This window comes from Drosophila santomea, chromosome 2R (assembly GCF_016746245.2).
Source record: "Drosophila santomea strain STO CAGO 1482 chromosome 2R, Prin_Dsan_1.1, whole genome shotgun sequence".
NCBI classification, from domain to species: domain Eukaryota; kingdom Metazoa; phylum Arthropoda; class Insecta; order Diptera; family Drosophilidae; genus Drosophila; species Drosophila santomea.
In genome coordinates this window covers 13,375,960-13,393,394 of record NC_053017.2, presented here as the reverse complement: position 1 = coordinate 13,393,394, position 17,435 = coordinate 13,375,960, and the positions used below count along the sequence as shown (strand labels likewise).

The 17,435-nt window shown below is 40.1% G+C and overlaps 3 protein-coding genes across 16 annotated transcripts in view; 1 reads left to right on the top strand and 2 right to left on the bottom strand.

Annotated features, from left to right (window-relative positions):
* Positions 1–4,951, bottom strand: part of LOC120447008 (protein hu-li tai shao) — a 30,879-nt gene extending 25,928 nt beyond the window's left edge. For 2 of the 10 annotated variants that reach the window (XM_039628319.2, XM_039628320.2), the window contains exon 1: positions 3,615–4,004. The gene's annotated coding sequence lies outside the window, so the exon portion shown is untranslated. Of the gene's footprint in view, positions 1–3,614; positions 4,015–4,066; positions 4,194–4,846 lie in introns of those variants that run through there. The other 8 variants (XM_039628321.2, XM_039628323.2, XM_039628325.2 and 5 more) reach the window with 6 other exon arrangements.
* A 97-nt stretch (positions 4,952–5,048) lies between these two features.
* Positions 5,049–10,554, top strand: LOC120445880 (calpain-A). 2 transcript variants are annotated; one of them, XM_039626525.2, is made up of 15 exons: positions 5,049–5,168; positions 6,047–6,231; positions 6,662–6,838; positions 6,901–6,977; positions 7,035–7,159; positions 7,224–7,344; positions 7,399–7,639; positions 7,698–7,928; positions 7,983–8,375; positions 8,446–8,564; positions 9,216–9,258; positions 9,311–9,452; positions 9,512–9,739; positions 9,796–10,125; positions 10,185–10,554. In XM_039626525.2, exons 2-15 carry the CDS (start codon positions 6,058–6,060, stop codon positions 10,268–10,270), a joined length of 2,487 nt encoding a protein of 828 aa, XP_039482459.1. In that variant the 5' UTR covers positions 5,049–5,168; positions 6,047–6,057; the 3' UTR covers positions 10,271–10,554. The 2 variants fall into 2 exon arrangements, with proteins under 2 accessions (XP_039482459.1, XP_039482460.1); XM_039626526.2 differs by having other exon boundaries at positions 5,168–5,260.
* A 96-nt stretch (positions 10,555–10,650) lies between these two features.
* Positions 10,651–17,255, bottom strand: LOC120445137 (focal adhesion kinase 1). Of its 4 annotated transcripts, none has more exons than XM_039625288.2 (16): positions 17,214–17,255; positions 16,549–16,644; positions 15,782–16,484; positions 15,613–15,722; positions 15,317–15,552; positions 14,760–15,255; positions 14,566–14,698; positions 14,369–14,501; positions 14,163–14,307; positions 13,903–14,107; positions 13,704–13,843; positions 12,588–13,639; positions 12,287–12,376; positions 11,775–12,229; positions 11,610–11,720; positions 10,651–11,543 (listed from the first exon to the last, which is right to left on the bottom strand). In XM_039625288.2, the coding sequence occupies exons 2-16, from the start codon at positions 16,595–16,597 to the stop codon at positions 11,087–11,089; spliced, it is 4,515 nt and encodes a 1,504-aa protein (XP_039481222.1). In that variant the 5' UTR covers positions 16,598–16,644; positions 17,214–17,255; the 3' UTR covers positions 10,651–11,086. The 4 variants fall into 4 exon arrangements, with proteins under 4 accessions (XP_039481222.1, XP_039481223.1, XP_039481225.1 ...); XM_039625289.2 differs by lacking the exon at positions 17,214–17,255 and adding an exon at positions 17,049–17,202; XM_039625291.2 differs by lacking the exon at positions 17,214–17,255 and having other exon boundaries at positions 10,652–11,543; positions 16,549–17,201.
* Between the last annotated feature and the right edge of the window lie 180 nt (positions 17,256–17,435).

Below are 17,435 nucleotides of genomic sequence, written 5' to 3'. Positions count from 1 at the left end.
AACAATATGGTAAAGCAAACACAATTGTTATTAAGTTTTCTGGGTTGTATGTATGTAAACCAATTTGCTAGCAACGAAACGTACGACTGATTTTTAGCTATGTAGCTTTTCAGTCGGACAGCGAAGTAACTGTTAAGCAAATGAAATTGTTGTTGCTCAGCATAAGAAACTAGTGAAGAATAAGCAGAATACACAATAATGTTTTTGTAATATGTACGTATGTATGCATTGTCAAGTACCGGCAAGTACCAAGTGTGCGTGTGAATTGGTGCCACAGCTTACTGAAATAAATTTTACATGAACCAGACAAACAAACAATTACGTTCTTGGGAGTAAGAAAGAGAAAGAGAGAGTATTTTGCCAAAATTGTGAGATTTATTTGAATTTTGTTTGAAAATATTTTTTTTAAGGGTAAGCAAACGAAAAAAATAATTTTTGAAGGGTGGTCAAACGATAGAATGCAATTTTAAAGGATGGTCAAAAGTTTTTTTTTGAAAATATTTAGTTTTAAGAGGTGGGAAATCGTTTTTATTTTTTTTTAAGGGTAAGCAAACGAAAAAAATAATTTCTGAAGGGTGGTCAAACGATAGAATGCAATTTTAAAGGATGGTCAAAAGTTTTTTTTTGAAAATATTTAGTTTTAAGAGGTGGGAAATCGTTTTTATTTTTTTTTAAGGGTAAGCAAACGAAAAAAATAATTTCTGAAGGGTGGTCAAACGATAGAATGCAATTTTAAAGGATGGTCAAAAGTTTTTTTTTGAAAATATTTAGTTTTAAGAGGTGGGAAATCGTTTTTATTTTTTTTTAAGGGTAAGCAAACGAAAAAAATAATTTCTGAAGGGTGGTCAAACGATAGAATGCAATTTTAAAGGATGGTCAAAAGTTTTTTTTTGAAAATATTTAGTTTTAAGAGGTGGGAAATCGTTTTTATTTTTTTTTAAGGGTAAGCAAACGAAAAAAATAATTTCTGAAGGGTGGTCAAACGATAGAATGCAATTTTAAAGGATGGTCAAAAGTTTTTTTTTGAAAATATTTAGTTTTAAGAGGTGGGAAATCGTTTTTATTTTTTTTTAAGGGTAAGCAAACGAAAAAAATAATTTCTGAAGGGTGGTCAAACGATAGAATGCAATTTTAAAGGATGGTCAAAAGTTTTTTTTTGAAAATATTTAGTTTTAAGAGGTGGGAAATCGTTTTTATTTTTTTTTAAGGGTAAGCAAACGAAAAAAATAATTTCTGAAGGGTGGTCAAACGATAGAATGCAATTTTAAAGGATGGTCAAAAGTTTTTTTTTGAAAATATTTAGTTTTAAGAGGTGGGAAATCGTTTTTATTTTTTTTTAAGGGTAAGCAAACGAAAAAAATAATTTCTGAAGGGTGGTCAAACGATAGAATGCAATTTTAAAGGATGGTCAAACGATTTTTTTTGAAAATATTTAGTTTTAAGAGTTGGGCAAACGAAAATATTTTTTTTTAAGGGTAAGCAAACGAAATAAAAAAATTTTAAAGGGTGGTCAAACGATAAAAAGCATTTTTAAAGGATGGTCAAACGATTTTGTTTGAAAATATTTAGTTTTGGGGTATGAAAAATGCTTAATTGCTTAAGTGCTTATATTTTCTAAACTAAAAGTTTTTTCAAAATTCTAAAGGGTGGTCAAACGTGGTCAAACGAAGTTATTGCGATTTAAAAAAAAAAAAGTTCAAAAAAGTCAAATTTTTGAAGTTCGAAAATTTTCGAAAATTTTCGAAAATCCATATCTTCAAAACTGGACGTGGTCAAAAAAAAGTAATTGGTGGTCAAACATGGTCAAACGATGGTCAAACGATTCCACCTTTCAAATTTCAAAAATTCGATTTTGGCGGACCCAGCTTCTTTGAGCTATGTTTTGCTCTTCTTTACTCTGTTGTTGATCACATCACAGTTTTTTTCTGTGTAGGTAGTTTGATGTCTCACTTTTTTTTAGCGGAAGCAACTGTTCTTGTATTATTTTTCTTTTTTTTACACTGGTTCTTTGCTTCACCTTTTCAGTATTCGTACTGCAAATGGAATTCAATACAAATAATGCCTCAACGATTTTCGGAAATTCTCTAAATGCAGCTTGCGGTGTGCAACAAAACCTCAATTGAAACCCTCAACCAACGAGTCACGTCTAATTTGCGAATTGAAAACGGACAACAGAGCAAGAGGAACAAGTGAAAACCATGATAAGGGGTGATAAAGGGGGAGGTAGCATAAGCAATGAATTATAAAAGCCACCGTCCATGTATTTGTATGAGTAAATTCGAATTAGCAACAAAAGCCAGCAAACAAAAAGAGCAAATTTTCATTTTTTTCCCCCTTTTTTTTATAAGCAATGTGTGCGAAATGACGTCATGTATCGCACAATAGGTAGCTAAGGCAAATGGAATGCTCGATTTTGATAGGATGAGTATATAGTACAGGAAGTAAGGTAAAATAAATCGGAGACAGTTTGAAATTGGTTGGAAGTTATTTCCAGGCAAAGGAGAAAGCCCTTATAGCTTTTAATCGTAATGTTGTGTTGTTGTAATGTGTTTAGGTATGTACTTGTATCGAAACAGCAATCTAACAAGAAAACGTAACCAGCGCGAAGGTTCTGATAAGATTGCGAGAGAACACAAATACAGTCAAACTTCTATGACTTGCACCATTCAAAATTCATAAGAAGTCTACGTATAAAAAAAAGTTGGAAATAAAGGAAAAATTAATATGGGCTCTGAGTGACAACAATAAATTTGAAAATCGAACCGACTGAGTGGCAAGAACTCACTCTTGCAGGCATTGGGTTGCACTGACAAATGGCATAAACAAGTTTCAATATTTACAAATCCGTTTATCACTTGTTGCTGCTTTTCGCTATTTACTTCGCTGAAAGGCGAGAGACCAAGGAGGAAAAGTAGGTCACAAAACTTGCCTACAGATGCGCGCCAGCAGGAGGATTTATTGCCCAAGTGCATTAGACACACAGCTAGAGATTTGCAAGTGGCATTCGCAACAAATTGCCAAATAAAAGATGAATAAAATCAGCTACGAAAATCGGAAAGTTTATTTTATAATCCGGACAAGCGCATAGAAAGTCGGAGATAGACAGAAACATGAATCATAAAGAAAGGAAAAGCACACGCACACACAATCACACCCACCCGAAAAAAGAGAAAGAGAAGAAAAGTGGCTAGAACATGAAGCTCGAACAGTGGTGTCTGAATGGGGGTCTATAGGGTGTGACCCCAAAAACTTCTACTGAAATTTCAGAGAAAATTGGAATTTAATTTTTGAATTATCTAAAAAGCATATATGTACATAACATGAATATATGTGTGCATATATGTACATAACCCCTGAATAAGAACTGTGGTTCCGCCACTGTCTATAAAGCATAACAACAAAATAGACACACAACACTCACACACACCGTGTTGCGTGAGCTTGACCAAACCCAAAAAACAAAAACAACACTTATTAGAGAAGCACAAAAGATGGCGTCACCGGCCGAATTGCCGCTCATCGTCATAACAGTTAAAACGAATGCAGGGCACGAGGGGATATTCACTATTTAACGGGATTATAACACATTATCCGGTAGATGCAAGAATACTCACCGGTACTTTTAGTATTCTTTTAAAATCGTTGATCCTCCAGTGGCCGCAACACAGGCACAGGTCACAAATACAACGGTCACCACACTCACTGTATGTGTTAGAGGAGAAACGCACGCGTTTTTTATATATGTATTCTCGCTCTCGCACCTCGGTTTTTGGTTTTCAGCCGCTAATTCGTACAAACACACATACGCCACAGAGGGAGACTATCGGTAAAAGGGGGAGGGAGAGGGTAAAAAATGTTTAAAAGATTTTACTTTTTATTGCCTCGAATGCAATATGTTTAAAATAAATAATTTTTTATTGCTTTGGGCTTCTTGCACTACACCAAGTAACTGTTAATATTTTATTTCAAAATGGCCGCATTTAACGGCACTTTGCACTATTAATTCTTTGAATTCAATTTTAGTTGCACCGCAGCAAATAATATTTATTCAAGTTGAATTGCCTACGAGAACTTAATCGAAAATCGTACGGACACGTCCGACGGGCAGAGCACGAATGAAGCGCAAAAGAGAACTGCGCACGGACAGAGACGGAGAACTCTCGGCTTCAGTGTTAGGCAACGTCAAGTGGAGATGTTGAAAACAACTAAACTGAAGTAACTTCCAGACAAACTGGCTTCCAAACGGGGTTAACTAAATTTGGTAAACAATCGAAAAGCATCAGTTTGTCTTGCAAATCACTCAAATTGCGCAAAAATGTGTTCAAGAGAATACGAAAAGAGAGCGAAGGAAAGTGGGAGAGAGAAAGAGAGTTCTTCATCCTGCAACGCCCAAATATACACGCTTGTGTGTGTGTGTGTGCGTGCGAGAGAGTGTGTGGGGAGGAATGAATATTTGGAGCAAAGCGCAGGGGAAAATAGCGGTGCAAGTCCTTTTCGCCACCTTGACCACAATCAAATACCGCCTTTTTTGGCGCTCTCTTCGCACTTTTAGGTATTCTTCGCACAATAACTATGTCAATTAAGCCGCACACGTCGATTATGTCATATTATTTATACGAATACACTTTCACACACAAGCGTCGCGCCATATACACACATCCGTGTCCATGCGTGTGTGTGTATCAACGGCGTCGCATTCTCGTCACCGGCAATGCCGTGAAAAAATCGATGGGCAATATGCTCTACGGGTTTATTCGCCTTTTTTTCTCATTTCGTTTAATAAAGTTTATCACTAATTTTAGAAGCCCACTAATTGGTTAATGGGTTCGATGAAACCACTGCTTACAATTTGTAAATGCTGAATTTCACGAAATTTCGCCCGCGTGATGTGTTTCGTTTTCGATATTTCGTACTACAAATTTCGTAGAGATGGGCAACTAGAAGGCATATCAATGTATCGATATTTGTTTGTACCGATATCAATACATTTATCGAAATATTTTTCTGGAAATGCTGGCAAATATCGATGTATTTAATATAAATAGGGATAGTAACTGAAAAATTCCGGCGTTACGCTTCGATAAAAATACCAAAACATTCGATAGCAGTCAGGTGTTGAGCTACAGATATAAATATTTGTAGTGAGTAAATATCTCCGTCTGGTGAAGGTACGCGGTTTCGTTACTTTATTGTTGTGGTGTGATTTTGGGGAGTGAAAGTGCGTGATTCGATTCGGAAATCGTTCTCTCAGCCAATCAAGGTCCATTGGGAAATGGGGAAGCTTATAATATTAGAAATATCAAGTGCCTATGACGAATCCTCTATTCTTTATGAAAATATGGTGGTCACGGGAATGAGCCAGGCCCGAAGAATGCATTAATTACCAAACCTGTTTGGTTTTCGCCGTTGAATTACCAATGCTCGCAAATACAATAACAGATGGGAGCCCATCTAGCATATTTCGCTCCAATTAAAGGCCAATTTACGAATGTCACACAAATATACCCTATGTTTGCCGTACATTTGTAGTAGTTTCGTGGGTCAATGTCAATATCCCGGCTTAATATGGATCAGAAACTAAGTCTAACTCCCGAATGGCGCACACCCTTTTGAGTCACTAGAGAATCTCATGCTTCCGAATGATGTCACACAATATAGCATATATGCGGATACATATATATAAATACAGCATTGTATATGTAGAAACATTTGAATTATATTTGGGTGCGAACCGAGAAATTCTTGTCTCCAAAGTATAATTTCCGTTTGCGTGAATTAAAGTAATTTCATTAAGTCCCGACTTCCAGTCACACTGGGAATATTAACGCTTCTGTAATGCTCGTTAAACCATATTTATGTCTCCGGGTGTGCTTTTAATGCCACTGCGAGGCTAATAAGTAAATATGGGCGCTATAAATATTGAACGTTGCTAACTAGACATCAAATGTTTGAACAATAAATATATATTAATGGGTTTTTAATCTTAGGCGGTACCTTACATTGCCAACTGACTTTAAACTATGTACATATGTATGTATATTTTCAGATAACTGCACGATGGACGACTTGAGGGGATTCTTGAGGCAAGCGGGACAGGAGTTCCTCAATGCAGCCGGGGAGGCTGCAATGGGAGCGGCCAAGGATGTGGTCGGATCGGTGATCAACGAGATCTTCATCAAGAAGGAGGCCGACACCAAGAGGGTTCTGCCCAGCATCAAGAACATGAGAGTTGTAAGTTGACCCACCGGGTTATCATCATTTACAGGGGGCTATACTAAACAAACATTGAAAACAATCCATTGAAATCTACATATGCATGTTAACAAGTACATATACATTCCACCCATCATTAGCAACCATTGCAATCTCAAAGTAGTAGTACGTTGTACTATGGGAACGTAAGTACCTACTCCCGTCATCCTTGTGGCATTGGCATAATTCCCCTCCAAGGATAATGCACTGCCAAAGTGTCGTACTGTGTTGTCCTTGTGTTGTTTTTCTTTCGCATGTAAAGTGTAAAACGCATCATTGTTTCTACAAACTCAACTCCACTACACAACTTTGTCGTGTACATACAAAATACCCTTACTCTTACTCATATTCTTACTGATGATACATCAACTTAGTTAGATTTATATCACTAATAGCACATATTTTTTAGCTGGGAGAGAAGAGCTCGAACCTGGGACCCTATTCCGAGGTGCAGGACTATGAGACCATATTGAACAGCTGCCTGGCCAGCGGTTCCCTTTTCGAGGATCCGCTTTTCCCGGCTTCGAACGAGTCCCTTCAGTTTTCCCGACGTCCAGATCGTCACATCGAATGGCTGCGACCTCATGTATGTTTTGGATATGAGCATCTTGCCTGATATTAAATATATAATTGCTTTTTCTAATACAGGAAATCGCCGAAAATCCCCAGTTTTTTGTGGAGGGTTACTCAAGATTTGACGTCCAGCAAGGCGAGCTTGGTGACTGGTAAGAATCAAGTCACAACTAGCAAAACAATTTTAAATAAATTCTAACCCTTTACAGTTGGCTCCTGGCTGCCACAGCCAATTTAACCCAGGAATCCAATCTTTTCTTCCGGGTAATTCCAGCGGAACAGAGTTTCGAGGAGAATTATGCTGGCATCTTCCACTTCCGCTTCTGGCAGTATGGTAAATGATTTATTAAACTGCACTCCTTTCCTTTTATTAAAATTTTCTTTTGAATTTTTTACAGGTAAATGGGTTGATGTGATCATTGATGACCGTTTGCCCACCTATAATGGTGAGCTGATGTACATGCACTCCACGGAGAAGAACGAGTTCTGGAGCGCCCTGCTGGAGAAGGCTTATGCCAAGTATGATTACATTATACCCCATATTTTTCGGCACTCTTAGTAATTGTTTTTTAGACTTCATGGATCCTACGAGGCACTGAAGGGAGGCAGCACTTGCGAGGCCATGGAGGACTTTACTGGCGGCGTATCCGAGTGGTACGACTTGAAAGAAGCTCCCGGCAATCTATTCACCATTCTGCAGAAAGCTGCTGATCGCAATTCCATGATGGGCTGCTCGATTGAGCCAGATCCAAATGTCACAGAGGCGGAAACTCCTCAGGGCTTAATCCGTGGACACGCTTACTCCATCACCAAGGTTTGTTAGCAAACTTGTGATAATTAGAACATTTAATTAATAAAACGTATGTCAACAGGTATGCCTTATTGACATAGTAACGCCAAATCGTCAGGGAAAGATTCCTATGATAAGAATGCGCAATCCATGGGGCAACGAGGCCGAGTGGAATGGACCATGGAGTGATAGCTCGCCGGAATGGCGCTATATACCCGAGGAACAGAAGGCGGAGATTGGACTGACATTCGACAGAGATGGAGAGTTCTGGATGTCCTTCCAAGATTTTCTTAACCACTTTGATCGCGTGGAGGTAAAACTATCAAAATTTCTTGTTAAATATACTATAACCTATGCTATTATTCAGATTTGCAATTTGTCGCCGGACTCACTGACGGAGGACCAACAGAACAGTGGCAAGCGAAAGTGGGAGATGTCCATGTACGAGGGAGAATGGACACCCGGTGTTACAGCTGGTGGTTGTCGCAATTTCCTGGATACTTTCTGGCACAACCCCCAGTACATTATCACGCTGGTCGATCCTGATGAGGAAGACGAAGAGGGGCAGTGCACCGTCATTGTCGCCTTGATGCAAAAGAATCGCAGATCGAAGCGCAATATGGGAATGGAATGCCTGACCATTGGCTTCGCTATTTACAGCCTGAACGATCACGAACTGGAAAACCGACCGCAGGGTCTGAACTTTTTCAGGTACAAGTCTTCCGTGGGACGTTCGCCGCACTTTATCAACACCCGCGAAGTACGTATATGGATATCTCCTTGATGTGGTTTTAATCCCTTAACATTTGCGTTTTGATTGCGTAATTTAGGTGTGCGCTCGCTTCAAATTGCCTCCTGGTCACTACCTGATTGTGCCTTCAACTTTCGATCCGAACGAGGAGGGCGAGTTCATCATTCGAGTGTTCTCAGAAACTCAAAATAACATGGAGTGCGTACATGTAGACAATGATAATGAGTTTGTATATTAGAAATAATGAGGGGTTTCTAAAACTAAAAGCTTCTAACGTGCAATATGTGGTATGTGACTATAGTATTCTTTAATCTCTAGTGCTAGTGAATGTTTAACTAGATTTGTTTCTTTACCCTCTACACATTCCTGACAGATAAGTTGGTTATGCCATTTTAATCACTCCTTATACGTATTTATCTCTGAGATTAACGCGTTCAGTATTTCACAAACTCGAAATATATTTCTTCTAGATAAATTCTAAAGTATTGTCTGTCTGTATCATGTTAAGAACTGATTAGGATCCATTTTCTTAAAAAGGGTGGTAGCAACTTAGTAAAATCTATTAACGAAGTTGAATTTTTCTGTTTATTTTTAACCCTTGTTTAAATTGTATTTTTGTCATGTAACAATATATTTATTAAAGTAAAAATAAAGGAAACTCCCACAACAACATTTTTTTTTTCCAAATAAACCAAATTAAGTTCATCTTGAAAATCTGCTTATCAATACTCATTAGGCCATTCAAATTCCTTGTATTGTACATAGTATTGTATTCCATTTGTTGATCTATTATCAAATTGTGTTCCGTTCACTTCAATATCAATCATTTCGCTTCTCACCCCCATCTAGAGAGAATGATGATCATGTGGGTTATGGCGGCAAAGCCGATACGGTAAGTTAAGTGTGCTTAATGGGATCGCATAATCAGAACTCTCGCTTTAAAGATAACGCCCGGATTCCCAACACCCAAGCCCGTTGATCCCCAAAAGGAGGGCTTACGACGCTTGTTCGACAGCATTGCCGGCAAGGACATGGAGGTTGATTGGATGGAATTGAAACGTATTTTGGACCATTCGATGAGGGACGGTGAGGCCGGAGATTGAATATGATCCCAAATGGTGTTTCAAAAAAGGATTTCCTTTCAGATTTACCCAAACCAGTGGTCTTCAACCGTTTCTCCAATAACATGGCATTTGAGACCCAAGCTGCTGGTCCTGGCGGAGATGGAGCTGGCGCTTGTGGACTGTTGTCCTTGATTTGCGGACCATTTTTGAAGGGCACGCCATTCGAGGAGCAGTTGGGCATGAATGATCAGTCGAACAAGAGGCTGATAGGAGATAATCCCTCAGATGGCGGTCCTGTAACAGCAAATGGTAAGATGATGTATGTCCTTTTTAAAATAGAACGAAATACAAGCGGGTCTTTGCAGCAATTGTGGATGAGACCCATGGCTTTTCCAAGGATGTGTGCCGCTCCATGGTTGCCATGTTGGACGCTGACAAGTCGGGCAAGCTGGGATTCGAGGAGTTTGAGACTTTGCTTTCGGAAATCGCCAAATGGAAGGCCATCTTTAAGGTCTATGATGTGGAGAATACGGGCAGAGTATCTGGATTCCAGCTTCGGGAGGCTCTCAACTCTGCTGGCTACCATTTAAACAATCGAGTTCTTAATGTTTTGGGCCATCGATATGGCTCACGTGATGGCAAAATAGCCTTCGATGATTTCATCATGTGCGCTGTTAAAATCAAGACATATATTGGTAATGTTAATGGTGCTAATTTAAATAATTGCAAATTCTATTGTAAACGTTTTTCTTAGATATATTCAAGGAGCGCGACACCGAGAAGAACGAAACAGCCACCTTTACTTTGGAGGAGTGGATAGAGCGCACAATATATTCGTAGAGGCGCGGTTTTATGTCTAAGCTAGCAATTCAACTCGAACAAACATTTACATGGAATCTCTTAATGGCTATCCGCAATATTTTTCTTTATATAGTACAAAACAAACTACAAACTACAAAGATTTCAGTCCACTATATAATCATGTCATTGTATGTATGTCGATAAGTGTTGTAACCGAATTTAATGACTTGTTGACCCAATAAAAAGATTTATAAAATTTGCATTTGAAGATATGAACTTGTAACTAGAGCCGATGTTAACTTATTAAAGAATTCCAAACCTTATATTTTCTAAAATGTTCTTTATTTATTGAGGTTGATAACGAGTATCTGAAAAATAGAAACAACGTTTTTTTTTAGTTAATCTTTTTATTTTTTTGTGATTGAACCTTGCACCAAAATAATTAGCTTCGAGTAAAGCTTATGATGGTAAACTATAAATCACAATATAAATGTCTTAAAACACACCCGAAATGATGATGAATTTAATTTTTTTGTTGTATTAGATCGAGTAGATTATCTATAAATTACTATTACTAGCCATCTTCATTCAAAAACGTGTCTTTGTTTCTTAAATTATTTTGACTACATGACGATGTGAGAATGCGGCCGGCCGAGTTGGGGTCTCGTCAAACTTTAGTGAGTAAGTATGTTCAAAGCTATGTATATTCCGTACGTAGATAAGCGAATTATCCGCTGAATTTTTCGAGTGATATACATATTCTGATATATATATATATGTATATTAAGTATGTACAGTAGTTAGGTCGTTAAGTTAATATCTATCTTCGCAAAAAAAACGCACAAGCTTTTAGAATTACGCGTGGCCGTGCAAGGCGGACGTATTGCAGTACATATGTTCCCCCGGACTGCCGAGGGTCTCCTCAACGATTCGTAAGGGTTCATTTGTCGACCTGGTGGTGTCCAAGCCAAGGCTCATTCCTCTCTGCAGACTACCACCGCCGCTCAAGTCGATGCTGGATTTTGGGTTTTGCAACTGCAATTGCGAGTTGAAGCTATGATGCAGATCATTATCATAAATTCCTGTGTTTTGAAGCAAATCTCCCGATGTGCTCGTCTTGATATATCCACCAAGGTCATTAACCGGCTCTGTGACAATAGAGCCAGAAGTTGACTCAAAACTTGATGAACAATTAGTTTCTTTTGTGGCGGATGGCGGGAATAGATGCTGATAACGTTGACGTATCGAATCGACGACATCAAACAGGTTTTTGGCGTCCATAGCCAATACGTGGGCAGCAGACAGCATACTCCTTCAAAAGAAATCAGTATTAGTATTCTTGAATATCAAAATTAGTTTCAATCACGTTAGCACTTACTTGCGATATTCACAGTCCAGCGTAGTGTCGCTATATTGCTGGGCCAATCGCATCGCTGAGACCAATTCATGCATGTCTTTTGAAAGTACCTGATGTGCCATTTGCACTTCCCTATAAACATTTAGCATTAAATAAATCAACTTTATAAACAACAAACTTGCTTACTTAAGGGCCTGCGCTGGAAATATGACAGATATTTTGTCCACCGATGTGAGTAAGTTTCTCAACTTGACGCCCACATTCTTAACCAGTTCCAAATAACCCTCGGTATTGGCTTTCTCGACACCTTGTGACAGCGCCATTATTGATTTGACCACCAGTGTGGTGGCGCAATAAACTTCATCATCTGCGCGGTTTAGTGGGCGACTTGAAACTGCACTGCCTAAATTTCGTGCATTTGGACCCATCTGTTCTTCTGCCGTTGTCAAGCTGGACAAATGATCCGCCGATGAGTGGTTCGACTTCAGTGAAGAGAGATTAGCATTTGGTGTCATTGGCCGCGAACTGGAGTTCGAGCAATCCGGTAAACTAGAAGGACCGGCTGACATGAAGTCAAGCTTAAACATTTGTGCCTGGTGATCATTGATCGATCCTTGAGGTATTGAGCAGGATCTCTGCCTCTGAAAATAGTACGATAACGAAGATCCATTTTTAAAAGAGTTTTTTTTCCTACTCACCAGCAATTCTTCTTGAATTAGCCATTCGCTATCGCTGTTACTATCCTTTTGCTGTTGTCTCAGTTTTTCGCCCAAAACATTGTGAATGCCCTGCAAATGAAAAGGATGTGTTTGTGTTACTTTCAGCTCAAATGTTCCTAGAATAACTGAACTAAAACTTAAACAAATCAAAGCTAACTTAAAAATGTTCCTAAATATAAATACAGTTAAAATGCTGTTAAGTATAAAAGAAACCAAAATGAAAGGAAAATAAAAAGGATATGCAAAAGCTTGGCTGCCAACGTGTCCAATAGGCCCAAACCTGATTTCCTATAGCTTCAGCTTGCAATGTGGCCAAGCAAGCAGCTCCTTCGGAAATATTAGGGCCAACTGTGAAGCTCTGTGGTCCCGAAGCCATCCACTGTCGCTCCATTTCTCTTTGTTGTCTAAGACTTTCGTCCAAGTTGTGTGGGGATATAACTCCAAAGGAATCAATTGTGCCGCATACAGGCATATTCGGCTGTAATCCCATGCAATCTGTGTTTGGTACTTGGCCCAGTTCAGCTGGACGCACATTAACCATTGGGCTGAACTTGGGTTGCTGCCTGGCGGACACACAGGTCTTGAGCCCAATGCCCCCAAAGTCGTAAATCTCCTCGGGAAGAGCATCGCATTCCATAGAGGTTTTCATCTGTTGGCGATAGGCATGGAAGTACGTGTTCCGCTCCATGCTCCTCGATCGCTCCGCTGTATTCGTGCAATTTGGTGGCGGCTTTGTATTGTAGAAAATTAGATTTTGAGCTGACATCAATGATTGGTGGCGTTCCAGGCTGCCGCCTTTAGAGTGCATGGCTTTTGCTGGTGGTGGTGGGTGCCTCTCTAGGCTGCCATAAAGGCTATATCCGGACACCTTGGACACAGAAGGGTTAGAAATGTTTTCGGCTTGCAGGTGTTCCTCTGTTTGAGGTGGACAAACGACGAAGCTACTCTTTGAAGGCAAACTACCGGTAAACATTCCTGCCTGGTGTGAGTTGAGGGATTCATGGGGATTAGCAGAAGCAGTAAGAGGGTTAGCCATTTGACTAGCGCTGCTATTAGCTGAAAATTGGGACCTAATCCTTTCGGACTCTGCGATGGGGTCAAGTTTTAACAAATCTGCTGCTGGTAGCTTAGTAGTCTTAAGCGAAACATTCGGATTGGTGTCATCTAATCCTACGGCTAATGTATTAAATACCGAAGCTGGTGTGGTGTACGCCGCTGGATTTATGCCTCGTTTCTGGTTCTCCATCATCAGCTTGGCCAGCACCGCGGGATTTTGCGCAATAATATAAGTCTGAGGTAGCCCCGTTGTTTCAGGCATTAAACCAGTAATGTCTGCAAATAAATAAATTAATAATTAGAATACTTTTTATATGCTTACATAAATAGTAATAATTACCAGGATCGTGGATCACCCTTGAAGGTTTTGATGGCGGAATGTCGATGTCATCACTGCCAATCCAGGACATGGAAGCCACTTTTCGTTGCTCCCGCTTTAGTGTCTCCGATGAATTAATGCTGTCTTCAATAAGAATTTCACTAGGAAATAAAAAATATATTGTTAAATCAGGTATACACTTGATTTTAAAATAACTTACTGGAGAGTTTCCTTAATCCGCTTGAAATTTGGTCGTTTGAGAGGCTCGTATGCCCAGCATTGGGACATTAACGAATATAATCTAGGCGGGCAGTTGGGAGGCAATGGCAGACGCTCTCCGTTTTCGAGCTTTAATATAACATCGCTGTTCTTGACGCCTTGGAAAGGCTTAACACCGAGCATGAGTATTTCCCAAATGCAGACACCTAATATAATTACAGGATAAGCAATAGTGTATTATAAAAAACATATTTCACATACCAAACATCCAAACATCACTAGCAGTGGTAAATCTTCTAAAATTTATTGACTCGGGCGACATCCATTTGATGGGAAGGGCAACTGTGGGTGTTGAGTGATAATACGACTGATCGGAAACCCAACGTGATAATCCAAAGTCAGCCAACTGCGAGTTTAGAATCAACTTAGTAAATCTCAGACATAAGCAAATGTGCATTAAATATTACCTTAACACACGTTGGTGAGCTGACAAGTACATTACGCGCCGCAATATCTCGGTGAACAAACTTTTTGGATTCCAAATAACTGAGAGCAGTTGATAACTGATAGCAGTACTTCAGTAGCGTTCCGTGGCTTAATCTAATCGAAATAGTCAACGATTGGGTTATTTAAATCAAATTATTTAATTATGCTTTAATATCACCTTTCGCTGTTTGTCTTCAAGTAGGCACGCAGTTCACCCAATTTGGCCAATTCCATGACTATCCAAATGGGCATAACGCTGCAAATGCCAATTAGGCGAATAATATGCGGATGATCGAATTTTTGCATAATATCTGAAATTAAAGATGAATCTTAGGAAAATGCATGGAAAATACATGGAAATATAAGACTTACAAGCCTCGGCAAGAAAGTTTTCGGTTTTTTCGGGATCATCGTTAGCTTTACATGTCTTTATTGCCACTTGAATAACGTCTGGCCTTGCATCGGCATTTCTTTGGTCACTATTGCTATTTTTCCCATTTCCTGCAGCGTTCTTTCCCTTGCCCAATTTCGGAAGCGTATACGTGCCTACATAGACATCACCAAACTGACCCACACCAATTTTAGCGCTCGGCGTAATGAGGGCTCTGTCCAACTCATAATTCCGAACGGTGGGCGTAGAGTAGTCGCCCTCGCCTTCCAATAATCCAATCTCGGCATAATCATCGGTCAGCATCGGTTTTCCCTGGCTTGAAGTTGATTTATTAGACCCCAGCGTCGCATCGTTGGGCAATGCTTTTGCGCTATCTTCGTTCGATGCGGTTGTCTCTCGATGCCAAATTGTGAACTCTAGGTCTTTTGATAACAGCCTGCAGTAACCGTCAATGAGGTCAGCAATACTCTCAGCGGTCTGAAAATAACAAAAAACAGCGTTAAAATATGTAATTTAGGCAATTGAACTGCAAACTCACATTAATACCATTGCATGTTATAACCAAATCTTCCACATTGTTTGATGCTGATATTTTGATCTGGGTTTTAATCTTCTGGCAGTTGCAATTAAAGTTCTGAAGCTCTGGTTCTGTGGTATTCTCGCCAGACTTGGACAGTTTTTCCTTTGGTAAAGTGCACGTTTTAATGGAGACCACATCTTTAAACTGAGCCACGTTCGTCAAGCTGGCCTGAGGATGAGTCTGGTAAGAGATTCCTGGAAATACAGAATATGTTTTTAGCAAGATATTTTATTGCATACCTGGGAAATAATTACCAATGTGAGGACCGACGTGTAGAATTCCAGAAATATTCCACGCCGAGCTCAGGGTTACCGCGAACTGCTCAAAGTTCGTTAAATAAATATTCTTCAGAAGATCAAAGAACCTGTAACAAGAAACGAAATATAATCGGGACACGTGACTTTAGACTGCAGGAATGCTCACCGCGTCAAGTACTCAATGTCGTTGTAATTGTAGACCTTTTTGTAACCGACTTGGATCAGTTTCTTAAGATTCTTTGGCTTTGATGTGGCTATCACAGATTGAGGAAGAAAACTTTTAAATCCGATTTCCTTTTCAATGTAGTCAATGTGCTGCTTCTTGTCAGGTGCTTTCACTGTTATGTTCTTGAAATAATGACGAATGCCCAGACAGCACAGTTGCACCGCCACTTCCGTGTCGATGGATGTGACATTGGCTTGGATAAAGTCCTCTTTCACCTGATTGAAGTAATAGAAGCATGTGGCCTTGTCCTCCTCGAAGAGCTCCTGAATATTATTTGGCACGTAGCGCACTCTGAGCTCCACTCGCCACACCCTGTTGTCGGTGATCCTTCGGCCGTGCTCCAGCAGAACCTCGTCCAACTCCGCCTGGTTGTTGGGACAGTCGACGTTGGAGCAACCGGGCGTCAGGATGTGCGACAGGACCTTCTGCATCGAAGTGCTCCTTGCTAGCCAGATCACCTCCTTGGTGATCATGTTGAGCATGCGGCAGGCATAACGCTGTATGCTGGGCGTCCGTCCATCCGTGCCCAGATCCTCGACTGTGCGACGGATCACATGGAAAACGGTCTCCTTGACATTAAACCGAACAGCCTTAAAGCTCTTGTTCGGCATATGCACATGGATGAGATACTCTTCGGAGTGTGCTGGCGAGAAAAATACGATTTCAATTTAGTGTTATGAGGGGCTGTGGGCAAGTGCATAACTCACTTTCATTTTTGGTGGGCGGCGGTTGACTGGTGGCTCCCGCGGTGTTCATGGTCCACAGTTACCGCACAGTGGGCGATTCCGGATAGAGGTTTCAACCTGAGATACCAGAAGCATATGTTACGGCGGATATCGATTGCATGACACAATAGCTAGCTAACTGGCGGACTTCCTGCGAATCTTCACAGGTGGAAGAGAAGAGAGACTTTCCCACCACCCAGTTGTGTGTTTTTTTTCGGTTTCGGTTTTTTTTTTCGCTTTCGTCTGCTTTATGGTGTTGTGGAACCACACCTTACTGCCCTGAGAAACCCACTTGCACGCCCACACTCTCTGCCGACGCCAGAGTTACGGGCCGTCGATCGGCGGGCTATATAACCGAATTCTTTAATCTGGTCGGGAAAGCGAGAGATTCGTTATTGCCAAACTCTCGGTTTATGGAAATACGGTCTGTGGTAGTGGGCACACACATGCACATCCCCGTATGTGCATCTGTTTATACATACAGTCTGCGCCAGATGTGTGGGGTTGATATGGTTATTTTATGGATTGCACGGAGAACCTTGCGGTGTTTTCACTTCAACGCCACATTGTCGATTCAAGTTATGGAAATTATGCTTGCCCGCTGGCTTTTATCAGCCAGTAATGGTTATTTTTAAAAATATGATTACTTATTTCTCCGTAGTAGCCAGTGTGACCGAATCCGTATGCTGATAATAAGCCAGCTGGGCTGTTCCCGATTTGGAACCAGTTCGCTGAAGCAGTTCACATCTTCTGTGGGTTTTATTCCAAATAATTGCAATTTTTACATTTATGTTTTTATAGCGGAGTAAATGCTTTATATTGCCTGTTTATAATAACTTAAATTTAAGTTTTTGAATTACTGTTAGGTC